Here is an 18,595-nt window from a genome sequence, read left to right on the forward strand (position 1 = left end):
TACGTATATTTTGTCATGTTCAGTGAGGAATTTTTCCTTGGCAAGAAATTCCAGCCGGCCCATCATCACCACCCTTACTGTCACTTCTGTATGATGGGAAGTGATTTAATGCATTAAGCTTGATAGCATCCCTGTGCCAGCTGTGAAAAGCCGGAGGCACTCAGAAGCACATGGAAGGACTATCCATGGTTAATCAATGTCTTTCAGAAAAAGAAAAGCTGTTTTCTGCCTTACGCTGGATGCTTCCCTGTGGTCCCTAAGCATGGTGCCACGTGCACTGGACTGCTGTGCAATGGCAGGACACCTTGGGGTCTTAGGTGTTGCAAACAACCTTCAGCAGACACCTACCAAACTCCCCTGAACACAGCAGAATTAGGCTCCTCAGCACTATGCTTCAAGTTAACTGTCCAAACTGAGCAGAAAGCTTGCACTCCTGGTCCCCACGAGTCAGCCAGTTTGTGTACGGGACTGCTTGGAGTCACACCGCTCCCCTGGGGAAGAAGCCTCTGCCTATTACAGTCCTACGACTGCACTCACGTAGCTATAACTTGGCAATAGGAACAAAGTTATGCCGGTTTTTGTCTCTCTGTGTAACTTGTACGCTCATTATTGAGATGTGCACTGCTGTCTCCCGTCACCTGCCACATTTTTGGACAGCTTTTTTTTCTTTTTTACTTTTTTTGGTGATATTACTTTGCAGAGAAAACTCGTTAACCTCTAAATTATGAAATCTGTTATCACTGCAACTGACTTTTTCTCCTTGCTGTACTTATTTGTCCTATTTGGAGTTAAAGTTTCATCCAGTATGCCAAAGCTATGTGTCACCATAACAACAATCCCTAACTATTTTTTTAAACAAGAAGCCTGTCTGCTTTTAAGAATAAGACCTGATGCTACTACTCTAGGTTACAAGCTTGTTGCTTTTAGCAGAGCACTTCTTGCACTATGGCTTCTCAAGCCTTATCATGAGTACATGAATCAGCCTTATGAGATAGTATCAGAATTATAGCCCTTAGTTGTGTCATAACTCTGAACAGCAGATATGAGCGTTCTGTGGAAGTCTGACCTAAAAAGCAAACAGTCTTTATGCATCATCAGTCTACATCAGTAACCAGGCACTAGGTAAACACTGACTTTTTGGTGCATGAAGCCACTTTCAGCTTCTAGCAGAGAGAAGGTCTGACTTACTCCGTAGTTAACAAGTGATAAGAAAGTAACATTTAAAGACTGTGGGTTCTATTAAGACTCTTTCTGATATAATAACAGAACTTGTAAAGAATACCTATAAGGTCATCAGTTAAATAATGTTATACTAGGCACCAGAGAAAAGAAAAAGGAGTGCTGGACCAGGAAATAACTTCCCCCAGGCCACCCAGAAATGCAGTGACAGAGAGAAGGGACCCAAACAGCTCAGCTCCCTGACCAGCTGCTCAGCTGAGTGACCATCCTCCCCGGCCTGGGCATATTAGGTTCATCTCAGGGCTACGCAGGAGCCATCAGCAATGCTCTGCAGTGGTGTGGAGAACTACACACTGACCCACAGGAGTGATGGACCAATATGATATTAATTCTCTAGGAGCAGTGGTTTATAGTCCATAGGGTTCAGGCCACAAACTTGGAACATTGCGAGGCTGTGAATCTGTTTTTCTATCAAACCTCCCCCCTTGGCAGGAGCCGTGGTCTAGCAAGGTATCAAGGCACGAGGCAGAAGCCGGGTAGGGAATGGAAAAAAACACCACCTGTGACAATTACAGTATATATACCCTTTATAGCATGTTTAACATTTAATGATAAAGTTATATAGTAACGTTACCCAGAAAGACACATCATAAATAGTTACGAGTTGCATTTACTAAACCAGAGAAGGAGTGAAAGCAGTCATTCGGATCAGTCAGAAACTGGCCAGGATGGTGGCATAAACCATTTGAACCAATACATACAGTCTGGACTGGTTTCGAATTCAAACTTGCGGCTGTTTGTCCCATATCCAGCTGCAGTTCGGGCTCGGATTTGGAAGATGTAGGTGGTATCAGGTTTGAGGCCGCTGATGGTAACGTTGGTGCCTTTGGCTCTCAGTATAGTATAGCTTGTCTCTTGTTCCTGCTTTTGGGAAGAGAAATCATCAGATTAAAACCACACCCTAAAAAACAGGAACAGGAGGTGGTTGGTACAACATTACCACACATCACCTGGAAAGCACCAGTATAATTTTTTGAATATTTATAGCCAGACAAATGCTTGTACAGCCATTCAATTTCAATCAGCTAAAAATGTTTTGGTTAGCAAGAAATCTAAATCATTAGAGCTTCTACAGCCTTGTGCTATAAATCAAACAGTAGACATGTTGACTATATGCTATTTCATTAAATAGCTTTGCATCATTCTGTCTGTAGTCTGTAGCACAAGAAGAAAATCAAGATGAAAAAGTTATTTAAAAAACCATAAACCAGCTTTGCCTACTGCACTGAACTGGAAGTTATAAGAGGGCAACTTGGACATTTTAGGGCTCTGCAGAGCTATTGCAGGATGCAGTTTTTACTGCCTTGCCTTTTACAAGACAGCATTTACCTTTGTAACAGTCAGAAGAGAAACTCCACTCAGGCTCCTCACCTCAGCTCTGCCAACAGGCAAATATAAGCAGCTTTCTATTATGCTATAGAAAACTATGAGACTGATGCATCCATCCTCATGTGGGCAAACCCCTCCTGAACCTGCTCCTGAATGAGTCGTGGGTTTTAGCAGCCAGAAACGGGTGTTTGGTCCTTAGCGCTTTTTGCTGAAAAGCAAAGTGTGTGTCCAGTACAGACAATACACTCACAACCACACTCTGCTTAATGGTCACCTATTTCTGTCATAGCAATGTTTTATATAAAATGAGAAACTGACCATTTTGTAATTAATTAAGAAATGGACCGATTTGTAATTTGTAAGTATAAAGCTACTTCTGATAACAGTATGTCTCAGTCCCACTGTAAGTATGTCTTCTAAAAACTGAAGCGTGCATTTGGAGCCCAAGGTATTGCTTATTTTACTACAGCCATCCTGCACCAAAAGAGCATTTTTGGCTTCCTAAAAATGGCAGCTGGAACTGCCTCAGAAAGAATCTTGGACAGCAGCCACACATGTGGGGAACTGTGAGAATCTCAGTTGTTTAGGTTCCTAACCATGAACTTTTTTTTATTCTGGAGGCGGTGGGGATTTCATACGCTGCCCTTTTACTTTGAAAACGCTGAAATACACGAAAAACATTGAGTTTTGCCTGGCTGGAAGCAGAAGCTGAGTTAACGTATGTTGGATGGGAACAATCTCACCTAATTCCCCCTGTGTTTTTGGCGTTGCATTAGCTTGCAAGGTGCTGACATTTCCACTTTGACAACACTTGAGTGCCACCGCACAAGTACAGAGGTTGGAGAACACCCAACACACGCATTGCCAAAGCCACGTGAAAACTGCAGGTGACCAGAGCTTTCCAGTGTGTTTGCCCTGCTGTGCTGTCTAGAGAAAGTTAGGTTTATTCTAAGTTAGGGGATGACCATCAGAAACGGTTCACTTGGGTGCTACAGAAGCCTGACTACCCTGCTCTTGACTGGCTTTGATACAGAAAGAAACAGAAACATTTACACCATAGTCAGGGAAATTGCCAGAATCTCCACATAATATTCAATATTGTGCACGTGACTAATGACAGTGAAGGGGAGGAAGAACAAAAAAAAAAAAAAAAAGCAAAAAAAAAGCAAATAAGCCTGTGCCTAAATATTACCATCCAGAATCAAAACCTCAGATAGCGTGAGCAGGACCTAGTCTTCAAAGAATGATTCTAAAAATGTTTACCATGGCCCTTTTTCTTTGCACACTAAAAATAAAAAAGGAAATCAGTTTTGGACCTCCCTGTAGTTTCCTGATGCTTCCCTGACAAAAAAATTATGTTATAAATTCAGAAGAGAAAATTTACAGGAGGATATTCTAAGGAGCTATCAGGTTTGCGTAAAATTATTTATTTTTGAGCTAACAAAAGCCTAGTATTATAATTTGCAGGCTTGCTTTATCTCATCGTTCCGTTGAACGTAGGCAACTATTTTAATTTCAAAGACATAATAATCTTGTCTTTAAAGCATAAAATCTTTTGTGTATGCTATGACTGGACATTCATTTTGCTCTCACTTCAGGCTGCTTTTATGAAATGCAAACATTTCCTTTTTGTGCAGATACATACGTGCAAGCGAAAACATAGTCATGGCCCTGTCTATTAATAATCCGCAATGGAACTTGGAAAATAAACGTCTAAAACAATGGTATGGAGGATGTCATGGTATCTTAGTTTATGGTAAGCTTTTTACACACATATTTGGTAAGTCATTTTTTACATTACTAGTAATCAAATCTGTGAAACACCACATAAAAGCCCAAGTTTATCTTTCTTGGGGATGAAGGAAAATTTCAGAGATACAGCACTCTAGCTGCCATAAGCAGAAGGAATATGCAGAAAGGAGGGTCAGTCTTTGCCAAGCAGAACTTTAATCAAACACTCCGATGATAAAATTGAACTTGGATGCACAAATCAAATTCTTCCTGAATATTTCTGCGTAGTTTACTGGGGAGGCAAATCCCACTACTATCAGTATCTCATTTGCAAACAATTCTTTATACTTTTAAACTATGTTTTGCAAAAGACGTATTTTAGATACGTGTAAAATTTATTGTGGCAGTACTAGCAAGAGTGAGTGGGACGTCCTATTTCAGATAAGCACAGTGTTTATATTGCATGAGGAAGAACATTTTCTCCATCAGCTGCATCAACACTCAAGAGACCAAAACTGGACCACACATCTTGGGGGGGAGCCCACAGTCCCTATATTGCTTCTTCCCCTCATTGCCAGGAGTAACCTGCCTGTTGATATCACTACAAACCTCGTGGAGTATACGTGGCCCACCTACCCTCAAAGCCGTAATAGTAAGAATTTAAAAGCCGCTAAGTGCATTTGCATATAATTTACTTTTTCAGCCTCGGAAAGAGCATAAACTAGACATCATTATTTATTTGTTGGCTTTAACCAGTCTACTGAGCACATCATTTCAGCAATGGCAAAGGCAAATCTATTTTAGTGAGGTGAGACTGCAATTAATTTTCACACATTGTTTGCAGCAGATTCCACCTTTAATAAAGTGTGTGGGATTTAGTTAGCATAATTATAAGCCACATATTTAAATGAAGCAATTAATAGTTTATGTGTGGTATTTAGGACATGGCTTTTTCTGTATCTTTGCATGACAAGATAATCCTTCCAGAGAACATAATTATGTGAGCAAGGACAAGGAGGAAACAAAGTATCTGCTTGCATAATTAAAAAAAAAAAACAAACAACAAACAACCCTGGCTTTTTTTATATGTGTGCTTTGATGGCTGAGACACTTAAAATCCAGCACAGCATTATATGGATGGACTAAACCAGGGTGTCATTTGGTACCATTAACTTAACATAAAATGCTATGCCTTACCATAAAACAAATGCCCAGCAGTTCCATACAGTATTCCTCTGAAAGAGGATGATATTTCTTTTAAATCTTTTGAATAAATAGTAACTGGGGCCTCATGAGCAGGCTCTATAGATTTTTACAGAAAACACAATTCTATTCCAAAGACTGAGTCATGAAAAAGTGCCACTCTCGGTTCATAACGTTATGCATTAAAACCCCACAGGTTCTTTCCAAAAAATTAAAATTGTTTCCCAAAACTGAAGTTCCTAATTTCTCTAGAAACATCACGTAAAGCTCTATTCTCTCTTGGTTACACAAGCACAACCAGTGGTGAAAAAAACCTGAATAGGTTAATATATTACCCTTGCAGAAAATAAATGTTTTCCACGTACTTTCCGCCAATAATGCATTACAAAACCTACATGAAATCATAATTTAGATACAGGACATTCTATTTTTATTCCAAATCTATTCTAACATCCTGAATATCAGTATCATGCAGTTGCCCATAACTACGACACATTCTTTGAAATTCAAGAACAGCCTAGGAAAGGGAAAAAAGCATAATTGCACAGATAAGGTGTATGACAGCATTGGGCTGAGCTGTACTACTCTATTCATGCTGTATTTACTAATTTTGAAAAGATCACAAAAGATATGGCAAGCAAAAACAAGCAGGAGGGAAATGAATGGCTCAACATAAATCGTCTACCAACAATCAGGTCCGACTTGCCAGGAGAAATACCCCGACTGCTGACTGGGAAGGCTTTCTTCCCCAGCAGCTGCCACTGAACAGTGGTGGGGTTTGTGATGAGCACAACCAAGATGATTCTGAAACAGAAAATCAAATGGACTGGACCAGTTTGAAAAGCAAGCTCGCTTTTCGAAAAAACAGGAGGGGAGAGGGGCTGCTTAGGGATCTCAGACTCAAAAGCAGCGTCTTCCAAAGGTGTTTGGAGAAGGAATGAATAGCACCAGTCCAGCACGGGCTGCTTTGGCCTCGGGAAAGTTTGACAGAGCAGCCATTTTCCAGCTTTTACAGTTTGCAGACCTAAAAGGGGCAATGGATCAAACCCTCCTGACAATAAATTTACTCTGCTTCATTAGCTTTCATATACCCCGAGGAACAGCCTTCTGATTTCTTAAGGGATTGCAGAACACGTTAAATACACTGGTGTCAGGAGGCTGTTTTTAAAAACCCCTTTGCTCTGGATGGTCCGGCCTCTGTTGTCAGGCAGTTGGCTCTCTGGTTTCAGAGAGCTGCCTGGTGCGTATGACCTCTTGATCACAGACTTCAAAGGGAAGAAACATGTGGAAGATCAGCCTCGTATGACTGGTTGTCTTACGAAGCTGTCTTACGACAACCAGTTGCTCCCTAAAACTGGATACACTCGATGGGAATAGAAGCCACGTACTTATTCTGTGCATACAATTTTCTTGAATAAAACAAGCCTATTTCAGTGTAAAATGACGATCAAAACCCCACAAAAAAAAAAAACAAATACACAAATAAAACTTCTCAGCTGATTTGTTAAAATGAACTAAATGCATTCAAGGGGAAAAAATTGTTCCTTTGGAGCAACTAAAGCCCAAGAGATCATCTTAAGGCCACGATGTACAAGACAGCCCTGTGTAAGACCCTGCACCCTGCAGTACTCGCAGCCCCCCAGGCAGGGACTGCTGCTTGGGGAGGCTGGAGATGGAGCTGCGATGGGGCTGCTGCAGCTTTAGGAAACACAAAGGTCTGGGCAACAGCAGCGAGAGCAGGCAGGTAGGTCTTAAGTGAAACACAAGTTGCTCATGCATGGAAACAACGTGGCCTGCACCAGGTTGCAAGATGATGCAAGAACTTCAGCCAGGTGAAGTTCTAGGATCTTTCAGGCACAGGCTTTTACTGAGGTCAGTAGCTCTCCCAAGCCTTACTAAAAGATAGCATCTCTTCCCTTTTCTTAAAAATACTGGAAAGAAAAAATTCCAAATAATTCCTGTATCCTTTCACTGCTGAGGATGTCTAAAGCAAGACAATCTGATGTACGAGACAGTTCTCTTTTACTTCTCAAGCCCAGGACCTGGACTTGGTCCTGTCACCATTGAAATTAACAGACACCACCCCACCCCACCCCCCGCCCCCGCCAAAGTACAAATCCATAGGGTACTGCTTTATAAGGTGAGACAGAACTGAAATGTTTAGGAAGCTTTCTTTATCCCCTTTTATCAGTAGCACAACGTATGTTTAGATTTTTATCAAGGTCATTGAAGGTCCAAGTGCTCATCAAAAAAACCCTCTGAAAATCAGATGACATAGCAATTTGGGAGGAATCTTTACAGAGTACAGCCCTCCCATTCCCTTCTTCATTCCCTTCTTTCAGCTGAAGATCAGGCGTGGACTATCAATACCACATTGCTCCACTGGTAAGCTCCATAAAAATACTTCCTAAAGGTTAGCAGAATACCCATGGATGTTTTTTAAGAGCAGTTTATAAGTGGATATTAGCACCATGTATTCCCTGGTATGTATGACTGACTTCTAGATATGAACAGCATTAGTAAATGCTAAATTAAACCATTATTTCTGACATCTTTTCAAAATCTGTCAACTTCAGTAGCAATATGCATTTTATCAAAAGGTGTCTCTGATCAGTTTTAGAATGGCTAATACCACTCTTCACAATCTTCACAACCTTCTATGGTCTTTTCAATTCTGCCAGTAAGATTTACTAAAAAAAAATGCTGTTATGAAGATTTTTTTTCCTATGTACCAATCTATATGATGTGTAGAAATCAGCAGCTGTAATTACAAGAAAATGTCAATAAAAAGCAGGACCTATTTAATGGCAGATTTTATTTGGCTTGTTTTTATTAACAGACAATTTAAAAAGAATTTTGTTATTTGTGAAAAGTGGAAAGTCTCATTGTACAAACCAGCCCAAAGGGTCACCTGTATCTTTTCCATACATGGTGTAAAAGATTCTTGCACCATGGGGAAGCACCAGCACATGGATGCTGACAAATAAATGTATGAACACTGACAGCATAATAGAACTGAGTAAGCAGACCATACTTAATTAATAATGATGATGATGATAAAGTATTACAGCTTGTCTGCATTACCTTCTATTTTTGTTTTAATGTGTTTGGGGATGAATGTTGTTGGAGAAGAAAACACAACTTAATTTCTGCTTACCACAAATTGAACAGTTGCAGTGCTTAGAGTCATTGAGGCAACAGTAAGTGAGCTATGTGTCTCTGAATCCTTACCGTAGGCAAGATGCAATCATTTAATTACATTATTAATAGCACAAAAAACCTCCCCTTTGATCTTTCTTCCCACCTTTTCATAGTATTTGACCTCGTAGTCCAAGATGATCCCATTCGGATGTTCGGGTTCTTGCCAAGACAGGGACACGCTGTTCCTGGATGTCCTGTCTTTCCGTATGACTGTGATGGGGGATGGAGCTGTAAAGGGGATGGGGGAAGGAGGGAAGAGAGAAACTGAGTTTATCTGTGTTCCAATCCTTGGGAAGGAGTATTGTTTCCATTTAAAAAACTCACGAGCATAGGTCTGGACTCACACCAACATTCAGCAGCTGGATCACCGTCCTGGTACACATGCCTTGAAGCACACCGGCCTCAAGGAAAATGAGCTGGATTTTTTGTTACACCGGAGACTAGTGGCAAGATAGCAGATGGTTTTGATCTGCTACTACAGTGTAAGCAATGAAATATATTCGATATACTACAATATAGAACAAAATAACAGTACTACCTATTTGTTGTAATGCTGAAGTATTACCGTTACCAGACCCTGCAGGACTCCGATAACATTTTCACATGCAAAGTGTAAAATGGTGCTGGGATGAATTACGTACAAGGAGCTCCTTGTACCCACAGCTAGCAATAACCTCCAGCTTTCTGCAGAATACAGCCTCTTTTACAACCAACTATTTGGTGAGCTCTCCAGATACAAATTGCTCCCATACACGCTCCTCCTTTACCGCATGTCTTCAAAAATGAAATTTGAAGAAAAAAAAAAATCTGAACTTCAAAACAACCTCCTTTCTGATCTGTATTAATCAGTTAGGCATGACAACTGATCGCATGCCCCAGACTCACCCACCACCCACAACTTGGAAGTAGTATCAACATGACAGAAAAAGGAAAAAATAATAATAATTACTTAAGATTCTTGAACATCACTTCAGTTTTAGACCACCCGGCTCTACACGTTCTTCCAAGACCAGGCCTAGGTTTCCTGGACTCACTGAAAGCTATGCAATTTTAAAAATCATTTTTTCTGTTTCTTTTGGGTTGGCTTCCCACTCCAAATCCTTCTCTTCCATGGCTTTGGCCAAAATTCATCAGATGATAGCTTACAGATCACACATTATAGATCATAATTGCCATTGAAATAAAAACAATCAAACAACATTTTATCAATAAACAGCCTTTTATCTTCACGTGTAAACCAAATGTGTTTAGAAGTTCAGCATTGTTCCATCCTAATAAAAAGGCTCTAGCCGACCTAAACAATTTAATTTCAGTTGAAACTTACGAAGCTTTTACTGCTAATATAAAACCAGTTGCACTTTACAGGCATTACACATCCGTATGCATATTAGCCAGTGCCCTTGCTGTTTGGGTTTTCATTCCTGCAACAGAACTTCCAAAAGCCAGAAAAAAAGAAAAAAAAAAGTTTTAATTAAAATAAATTTTGGAAAATTTATTCTGTAATTGATTTTGCTAAACTTTTATCAAAACATACCCTCTAGTCTCAAGTCATAATCTAAATGCTGACATCCTCCTCTGAGTGGAACATCTAGAAAGCTACATAAAGCCACACAGCACATATGTATATACACAGTGGCCCGTTCATTCTGGGTTGATATACATCCTCTGAGCAGCATTGTCACACCACATGGTTCAGGGACATTATTATTACTGCTGTTGTTGGTGTTATTATCTTATTTTAATTATTAAACTGTTCTCTCAAGCCATGAGTCTTACCTTTTTCCCGAATCAGAATAGCTTACTGAAAAGATTAAAAAGTTGCAAAACCTTTTTTTTTTTTTTTTCTCTCCTCCTTTTTCTTCCCAGTAGGAAGAATTTATCCTGCATTTAAATTACTAAAATCAGATATTGGAGAGGGGGTTTGTGGTGTTTTGTGCGTGTGTGTTGTTTCTTTTTTTGGTTTTGGTTTGTTTGGGGTTTTTTTGTTTGTTTGTGGGTGGTTTTTTTTTTTATAAGTAGGCTGGGAAAGAGTCTCTGTTTTACTCAGACTCACCAGATCTATGCTTGCTAAAGAGCTGAAAAGCATTAGGGCAAGGTATACAGGACTGGTTTGTAACAAACATCTTCCAGTAATCCCACTGGAATTCCACTCGGGAACAACCCGGTGCTAGAGCCAAAATACAAAGTAGTTAGCTGGATGGACTGCTCTACCGTAGCTGGCTGTATGTTAACTCATATACCGATGCTTGCTGCTTTTATGCTCTTGTAAGTCATTTTTATGTCTTCTTTTTAAGTCAAGCTATTCATCTTTCTTTTGTATGTGAATAGACTGCCAAGCCCAGTACCCCAGCTGCTAACACTTCCCATTAAGGTAACATTAATACAGATTTTATGAATAATTAATATATGATTAACAGAAATGGCTTTTCCCCTAATAAATTATGGTAATTTGTGTTATAACACATTCTCAGGGCAGGCTGAAATAATCTTATATGCCTCCAATACAGATGTGCTTTAAAAACCGCTTTCTTCTAACACAGTATTAATTATTTTGAGCTCATTTACACACATCTCTGCAGATGCTACCAGTAACTTATCTCACAGCAGTTTATTAGAAAAGCATCTGCTCTGCAGTTATCAATAACATTATAAAACATTCATACACCCTTTTTAATCCCTAGGGTTGCCAAAGCTGCTTAGAAATTATACATACAGAGCGTCTGGAAGAGACAGCATCCCACTGCACGGGCAAGTGGAGGGGAGATGGATAATCACCGGGAACACACTGTTCCAGGCACCTTTAATCCCACGCACAGACCAGATCTGAGCTCTGCAGCCCCCAGCCCACTCCAACAGCTACCGAGCCTCTGAGCTACAGGAATTGTGTGTTCCAAACCTGTCTAAATCAACACCGTAACTTAACGATGTGGATTACAAAAGCTGCCTGGTTTTAAGGCATGAATCTTCAGCACATGAAAGAACAGTGTCTTCAGATATTTAGGTGGTCGATCATTTATTTCTAGCGGATAAACCACACTATTTGTGTTCAGAGGGGAAGACATGTATTTGTAACTTAATTTTAATTATTAATCTTGTATTTTTCCCCCATTTTGTTAAACTATCTTATATATTGACTTGAGTGTTTTAGTTTTGAAGCACACAGGATGCTAAAAATAAAGACTCGACCTCAGGGTACAGATTTCCTGCTGTTCCTGTAGTCTCTGTGTGTTCATGCTGGATGTAATGAGCAATAGTTGACTTTTGATCCCCCTTTATGTGTCTATTGACAAAACAGAGCCCTGGAGAGGACAGACCTCACAAGAACCCCTTCCAGCAGTCCTCTCCTGGCGCTATGTCAGGCTTACAGCTCTTCAAAGCACAGGTGATGCTCAACTGTGCTGCTCCTGGGATGATTTCAGCTCTAGGACTCTCCTTCTGCAAAAAGTTGAGGAGAGGGGATAAATCCTGGTGTGAGCATCCCCGATAGCCAGCCTTGCAGATGCACCACGGATGGGGGCGGAGAAGGGAGTGGGGGTGCTGTGCCTGGAGGGGCTGCCAGCCCCAACACAGCCCTTACAGCTGCGGCAGCCTGGCTTCCCCCAAACCATGTCTGGCACTTTCTTTACTACCTTTTTTCTTTGCCTACATCCAGAACTGACTCTGCTACTAACACATGGGATCAACTGATGAACACATGCTACACTTTGATTTGACCAAGATGAGATAAAATGAAAAAAAAACTTACCACCACAGCACGTGGCACAACCTTTCTTTGCAAGGTCTGCAAGAAGTTGGACTGTTAAAGCTTTACATCTTAATGTGATCTTTTTTGGTTTTACACCTATTAGATAAGTAGGTTTGAAAAGTGTTAAAAGTCCTTGAACCATAATTTAGGAAAACATTTTGTTCGGGACTTCTAAGTTTATCCTTAAATTCACCGCAATCAATGGATTTAAGATATGGTACAAGTTCAGGTAACCTGTAAGTACTGTCCTGCACAGGGACAGTATATGACAACAGGGGTGCCTCCCTGCCTACGGCCCCAGCTCGGGGCTGGGGTGCAAGCGGGAGGGATAACTTGACATCTGGACCATGGAATTGATTTCTTTTCGTATGCATCCCTAGAACGCAATGTAATAAACCAAAACTTCGAAACTGTGTTCTAAACAGTGCCTAAGTCAGCCTTAAATTGTCATTCTGTAACACAATTAATCCTCCCTTCTCACCACGGCAGCTCAGTTACTGTATTTTACTATTTACTTGATAGAGTCTGAAAATCCAGCAGCGAAGCGGCAGTTAAAGGGAGTTAATGTTAGAAACCGTTAAACAATGAAGGCATTACCGCAAGTACCGATGTCTTTAGACTTCTGTAAGCTCCTAGCTCTTCCTTTTTCCTGAACACCATTATTTAACAGGATGAGGCTGAATTCAAAATCAGGCCACAAAGAGGAACAGAAGTACTTCGTATTTAGAATAGCCATTTTTCATTGCAGTTCCAGGACCTTCCTTTCTTAAATTAAAAGACAGTTAGATCATGCAACTATCTAGAGATATGTGAGAACAAATTTGTTAAATGTCTGCAGCTCCCACTGACGAAACCAGTTTTGTACTAGGGGTTAGCAAAAACTGACTCGTTATGAAGCTTTTTAGGATAAACTGAAGGTTTTAAAATTATAGGGAAGTATCAACAGCAACACATAGTTAGGCTAAATTAATTTATTATTTGGAAAACATACTTTTCAAAGTAAAACTTAAGGAGAGTGCTTTTTTTAGACTAAGACGAATGAATGCTGTTTCAGTGATTTTTTGATAAATCTTGCGGCTTGTATACCTCTATGTATTTACATTCTTATTGGCATTTTGATGAATGTATTAATATCTTTAACTTCTTCACTGAATAGGAGTGGGCGTTCTTTATAATTAACGTCAAGCCTGTGCGGCCACGCATTAAGAGCTTTAGTCTCCACAGTCACACACAAGCCATATAGAGGTATTTTCATGCATCAGATGGTTACTATTTGTCTGGTACTACAGTCTAACTGGTTTATGACTAGTTCAAGCAGTTAATATGAACATTCAGAACTCCCTAGAGTTCCAAGCGGAAATGTACTTTGAGCGCTCAATGTTGTTAGGTAGCATTTGTGACAACTGGGAATGTGGATGTTGAAAAGGTAACAAACGCAATGATCCAGGGAGCTTAGACTCACAAGTGTAAAAACCTCCTCAGTCATGACTAGTAAAGGTGCAAGCAAATAACATGAAGGATCTAGCAGAGACGACAATAAAACTCTGCTCAAATTGATTTCCCAGCGAAACTGACCCCAACAGATCATTTGTTTTCCTCCAGTTAATAGCAGCTGTATATAAATCTCCTCATTGACTTTTTCCTTATTCCTTGGTTATTGTTTTCATATGTGACTGGCTTACAGATGTATAACCATACTGCAAGGAAATTCCCTGTCCTGCGACAGGGAGAACTCACGATTAACTGAGGGAGGCCATGTGTGTACAACTGCTGAAACATTTAGAGTTCTGTTGTTTCTTGCTTAGGTCTCTAGATCACAAATTAAATTTTAGGGAAGGATTTCATTTGAAAATGACCGTGGCCTGCCCACTTCCAGCTTTTGCTTGCAAACAGCTAATCAGCATCTGAGAATAAAATATTCCAAGCGATGCTGAAAGATAGTGATCAAGAACATATCCGAGCCAGCAAAAATTACTATCTTACCAAATTACGACTTCTTCTGCACTGCTGAATAAACGGAAGGCTTGTTCCTTCTTCTTTCCTTAGAAACCCAATGATTATATTATCTAACCGCAATACTGTAATTGGATATAATGTATAAGTTTTCTTTAATGTCTATGATGCCTCTAGGAGGTAATGTGGAACAAGAGCAATAAATAAAGATCGTAATCTGAAAATTAAACCCGCAGCCTCTGACAGCAGGATCCACTGGGATCCAAACCCAAATCTGTAAGTCATAGGGGACCGGTGTCAAAACCACAAAGCTATCATACAAGTTAAAGTAGAAACGCCAACGTCTCAATGAACAAATGGCGCTCTGGCTTAGAGGCAGTCTCTCTAGGGAACTGGAGGCACAGCTGCAGTGTCAGGACAAGTGACAGAACTTGCCCCGGTGCAAGCACTAGGTGCCATGCCCAGCTCACCCCGGCACTGCCCATAACGCCGCCGCACGCGCGCTTCGCTCCAGCAGCAGCCACCCAACATCTGGGGTCCTGTGAACCAGCCCTTCCACCTTTAGGTTTATCCAACCACGCTACCGCCAGCCACCATTCGATTCGTGATGGAGCCCTAAGCCATGACTCGCAAATCAGTGTAATGACGCCGCATCTCCGTGGCGTGATGACATTAACATGATGTCTGTATGAACTGCTGTGCTTGCCCTCGGATCCTTCACATCTCCAACGTCTAGCCTGTGGATTAACATCTTAGGGGCTTATTGCAGAAGCCTGCTCACAGAATGTAGGAGCTGCGCTACTTTAACCCTTCTCTGATTGCATTACTGTTACCTTTCCCCGTCAAGTGCAGGTAAAGGCGCTGCCTCCCTCTGGGTGCTTGTGCTGGAGCAGGGCTGATCCCACAGGCACATTCCAAGGAGGCTTGCTCAGCCCTGGGTCCCCCCAGGTGCCTCCCAGGAGTCAGGAGGAGGAGGAAACAGTTACGCTTTAACAACACCTTGGAAACCTGCTAAACCCTACGCGCTCCTCTTCCAGCTACAATTACCCACCTCTTCAACACGCGTGCAGACGCAGTCCTCTGCCCTTTAATCTCCAGGACACGTAGTTAAACTAGCACAGTACTCGTGTTTGTGTTCCTGCACCTTTTCCTTGAGCTGAAGCAGGCTCAATATAATTTTACGACTTGGGCTGTAAAATGTCATCTGATTCTGTAACATCATTAAGTGACTGTCAGCCAGAAGGCAACGCGCCCTCCCTGTCGCCAGAGACCGGGCATTAGGGATTCTAGCCGTCCCAACGGCAAGAGGCCATGTCACCGGCAGGACCCTCAGACCACATCCAGGCTGGATCCTAGCAGGGTGCAATCAAAAGGAAGCGGGTGAAAAGGTTCCCAGTTTTTGGGAGAGGGCTATCAAGATCCGGGCATTTACACGTATCAAAATGTGGACGGAAAGAAAAAGGACGAAGCTTTAAGGACACACAGAAACAGGTTAACTCTGGCTGAAACAAAGCTGTGTGGGGCAGCTGCGTGTGCTTCTCCCAGAAACTTTAAAGACTGATTTGTTCATGGCTATTTTAACAGATGGCTGCCTGCATTATGGCAGAAGTACCCAAATGCATCTGGAAGCTGGTGGGTTCCAGCCTGTGCTTATAGACTCCAGAGCGGCTGCAGGCATTGCACAGGTGCCGTGAAGGAAAGATGGCAGGGAACTGGAAAGGGGAAAACAAGCAGCTTCAGCAGGAATTACACTGAAAGGCAGCTGCTTGGTTTTGCTCTCCAGTGCGGAGAAAGGCAACCTTCTGGGCAGCAGCTGTCACTGGACAAGTGATTATCAGAGCTCATTTCTCACTCTTACAAATAAATTCTAAATTAAAAGCAAACTTCATTACGTGTTGCACATTCATGTTCTCATTTCTCCCTCTTTTTATTAAAAGAGATAGCAAATGCCTTCCACAGAGCAAACAAAACGTCGGACTTGCTCATATGTTTAACACATGTGTAATATATCATGGAAACGCCATGTCCATTTGGGAAGTATCAGGCTGCACAAGGCACTCGCTTCAGAAATTGAAAATTATGGTGCCATGGCGTTCACAGCTGTTATTTCAGAGAGGAGACAAATGCCATATATGCTTTCATAAGGATTCAGCCCATAGGTACTCATAACACAAATGTTATTCTTTCTGTTCTCTGTTTGAGATGGTGGGAGCTTTGCAATACTTCATAGTTTTCACTGAATGCATTTAAGACTGTATCAGTTTAAAATAAACAGTTTTGCTTTGCCTTCCCTACACTATTGTTACAGTACTCTACACGACGTTAAAGCCTCGGGCTTCCCGGTGCGAAGTTTTCAGAAAGAAGAATTTATTCACTGTGTCCATAACATCATCAGTCAGGTCCTGAGTGGGCTTCCCCCTTCTGTGAATGTTTGGCTATTTCCTCAACCAGAGGAATCCCGTTCACAATTTCAGAAGGAAACTTAAGACCCATCTCTAGAAATGCCAGTATCCAAAACTGGAGAAGACAATCCTCAGATAATTAACCTATGATATAAAGTATTTCTTGCCTTTTGAGAAATCACCAAGAGCTCCCAAACTGTTCTGTCAGTAAGTTCCAACAGAATCTTTTCAAGCTGGTCAGAAACCGCTATAAATGGGAATACTATTTCTCAAACTTCTTGCCCTGTCGTTCTCTGGTACATTCACAGATGGCTAGGGATCAATCGCTTTTGCAAAGGTTAATGAGAATCTCCGATGGAAAAGACTTGAAAGGTGATCACACCTCCTTTCACTTTCTTTTGGATTTTGGGATGATTTAACCTTTATTTTTGTTTGGTTTAAAGCATTTTCTTTAAACAAAGAAACAAAGTTTACTAGAAGAAATGCTAGAAAGAAAACTTGCACACGTATTCTGCTGTAGAATTAGACACCGCAAAAAAAAGTAAAAAGAAACAAAGAAATATAATTTCCTTGAGGGATTTCTGATGTCAAGTTTACAAATTCTGACACTAGGAAGTCGGCACTAGTGAGAAGAAACAAATTCTTTAATTTCCAGGAAAAGGTCTACTGGCTTCAAAGCGTCCCTGTCCTGACGAGCAGGATGGCACAGGCGTAGCTGGCGTGAGTCAAACCAAAGCCGCATGTTATGTGAAGACTGTACCAGGCAGGGGAGCATAACTTTGAAACTAGAATTTGGTTTTATATTAAAATGCTTTTAAAAATACTTATTACATTCAGAATTCCCATGGACAGGAATAGTCCCCAAACCCAAAGAAACAAGTAACATTATTTTCCCAGCTGTCCCCAGCCTACAAATTGTCTAGATGGAATAGCTTCAAGAAAGAAGGGAAGTTGATGGTTTTGTTTACCATCGAGAGGAACACAGACCGTTTCCCTCAGTGATTCCCAAGAACACTAGTACAGATAAGGGAGAGACAGAAGTCTAAGCGATGCTATTTAACTGAGTGCTAAGCATCCTGTTAACTACATTTCTTTAATTTTACCACTTTACCAAAGCAAGATATTAAACCAGTATTTACACAGAGCCTCAGGTTAAAGACCGCAATAGGAGGAGAGAAAGCCGCTATCCACCGATCCACAATTTCACCGTGACCTCTGGAAAAGGTAGCTAAAAGCACTGGAAGTAAAAAACACCAGCTGAGCCACAAACTTCACCTGCGAACTTTCCCTAAGGTCGCGAACGTTCGCACGAGGCCTGTGTGCGCACAGAAGGGACCGATGTATGTCACAGACTTTGAAGCCTCGGCAGAGCTTCCTTGACGTTCAGGGGAAAAGGGATCAAAGGCTCTGCAAGCAGAATGTCTCTAGCTAATAACAGGCTATGCATGGAGTGACATTGTTAAAACACTTCCCTTTTATATCCCTAAAGGAGGAGTTTTATTGAGTTAAAATGATCCTTGAATAGCCTCTGGGCTGAACTGTAAAACACATTTGAAAAGCGTAAAATCTTTATTTATGCCAGGAATGTTTGAAACTCAAAAGATAAATGTCATTCAAAAAACCAAGCATGTCCTAGGTATTCGGTACGTAATGGGGCACAGCTGTAATAACAGTCAGTGAACCAGAGACTCCCTACATCATGTCATTAGCTCACTTTTAATAAGTCTATCTTCTTGTCCTTTTTATAAGGACCATAGGGAAAGAAAGAAATATATCGTGCACCAAACATCTG

At 41.1% G+C, this 18,595-nt stretch overlaps 1 protein-coding gene across 2 annotated transcripts in view; it reads right to left on the reverse strand.

The window, feature by feature from the left end:
* Positions 1-18,595, reverse strand: part of EPHA3 (EPH receptor A3) — a 231,620-nt gene that overhangs the window by 51,719 nt on the left and 161,306 nt on the right. Inside the window, exons 6-7 of one of the 2 annotated variants that reach the window (XM_040583035.1) lie at positions 8,807-8,931; positions 1,941-2,100 (exon numbers count right to left, since the gene is read on the reverse strand). In XM_040583035.1, the coding sequence (XP_040438969.1) occupies positions 1,941-2,100; positions 8,807-8,931 (285 nt within the window). Of the gene's footprint in view, positions 1-1,940; positions 2,104-8,806; positions 8,932-18,595 lie in introns of both variants that reach the window. The other variant, XM_040583034.1, reaches the window with a different exon arrangement.

Source organism: Falco naumanni, chromosome 2 (assembly GCF_017639655.2).
Source record: "Falco naumanni isolate bFalNau1 chromosome 2, bFalNau1.pat, whole genome shotgun sequence".
NCBI classification, from domain to species: Eukaryota; Metazoa; Chordata; class Aves; order Falconiformes; family Falconidae; genus Falco; species Falco naumanni.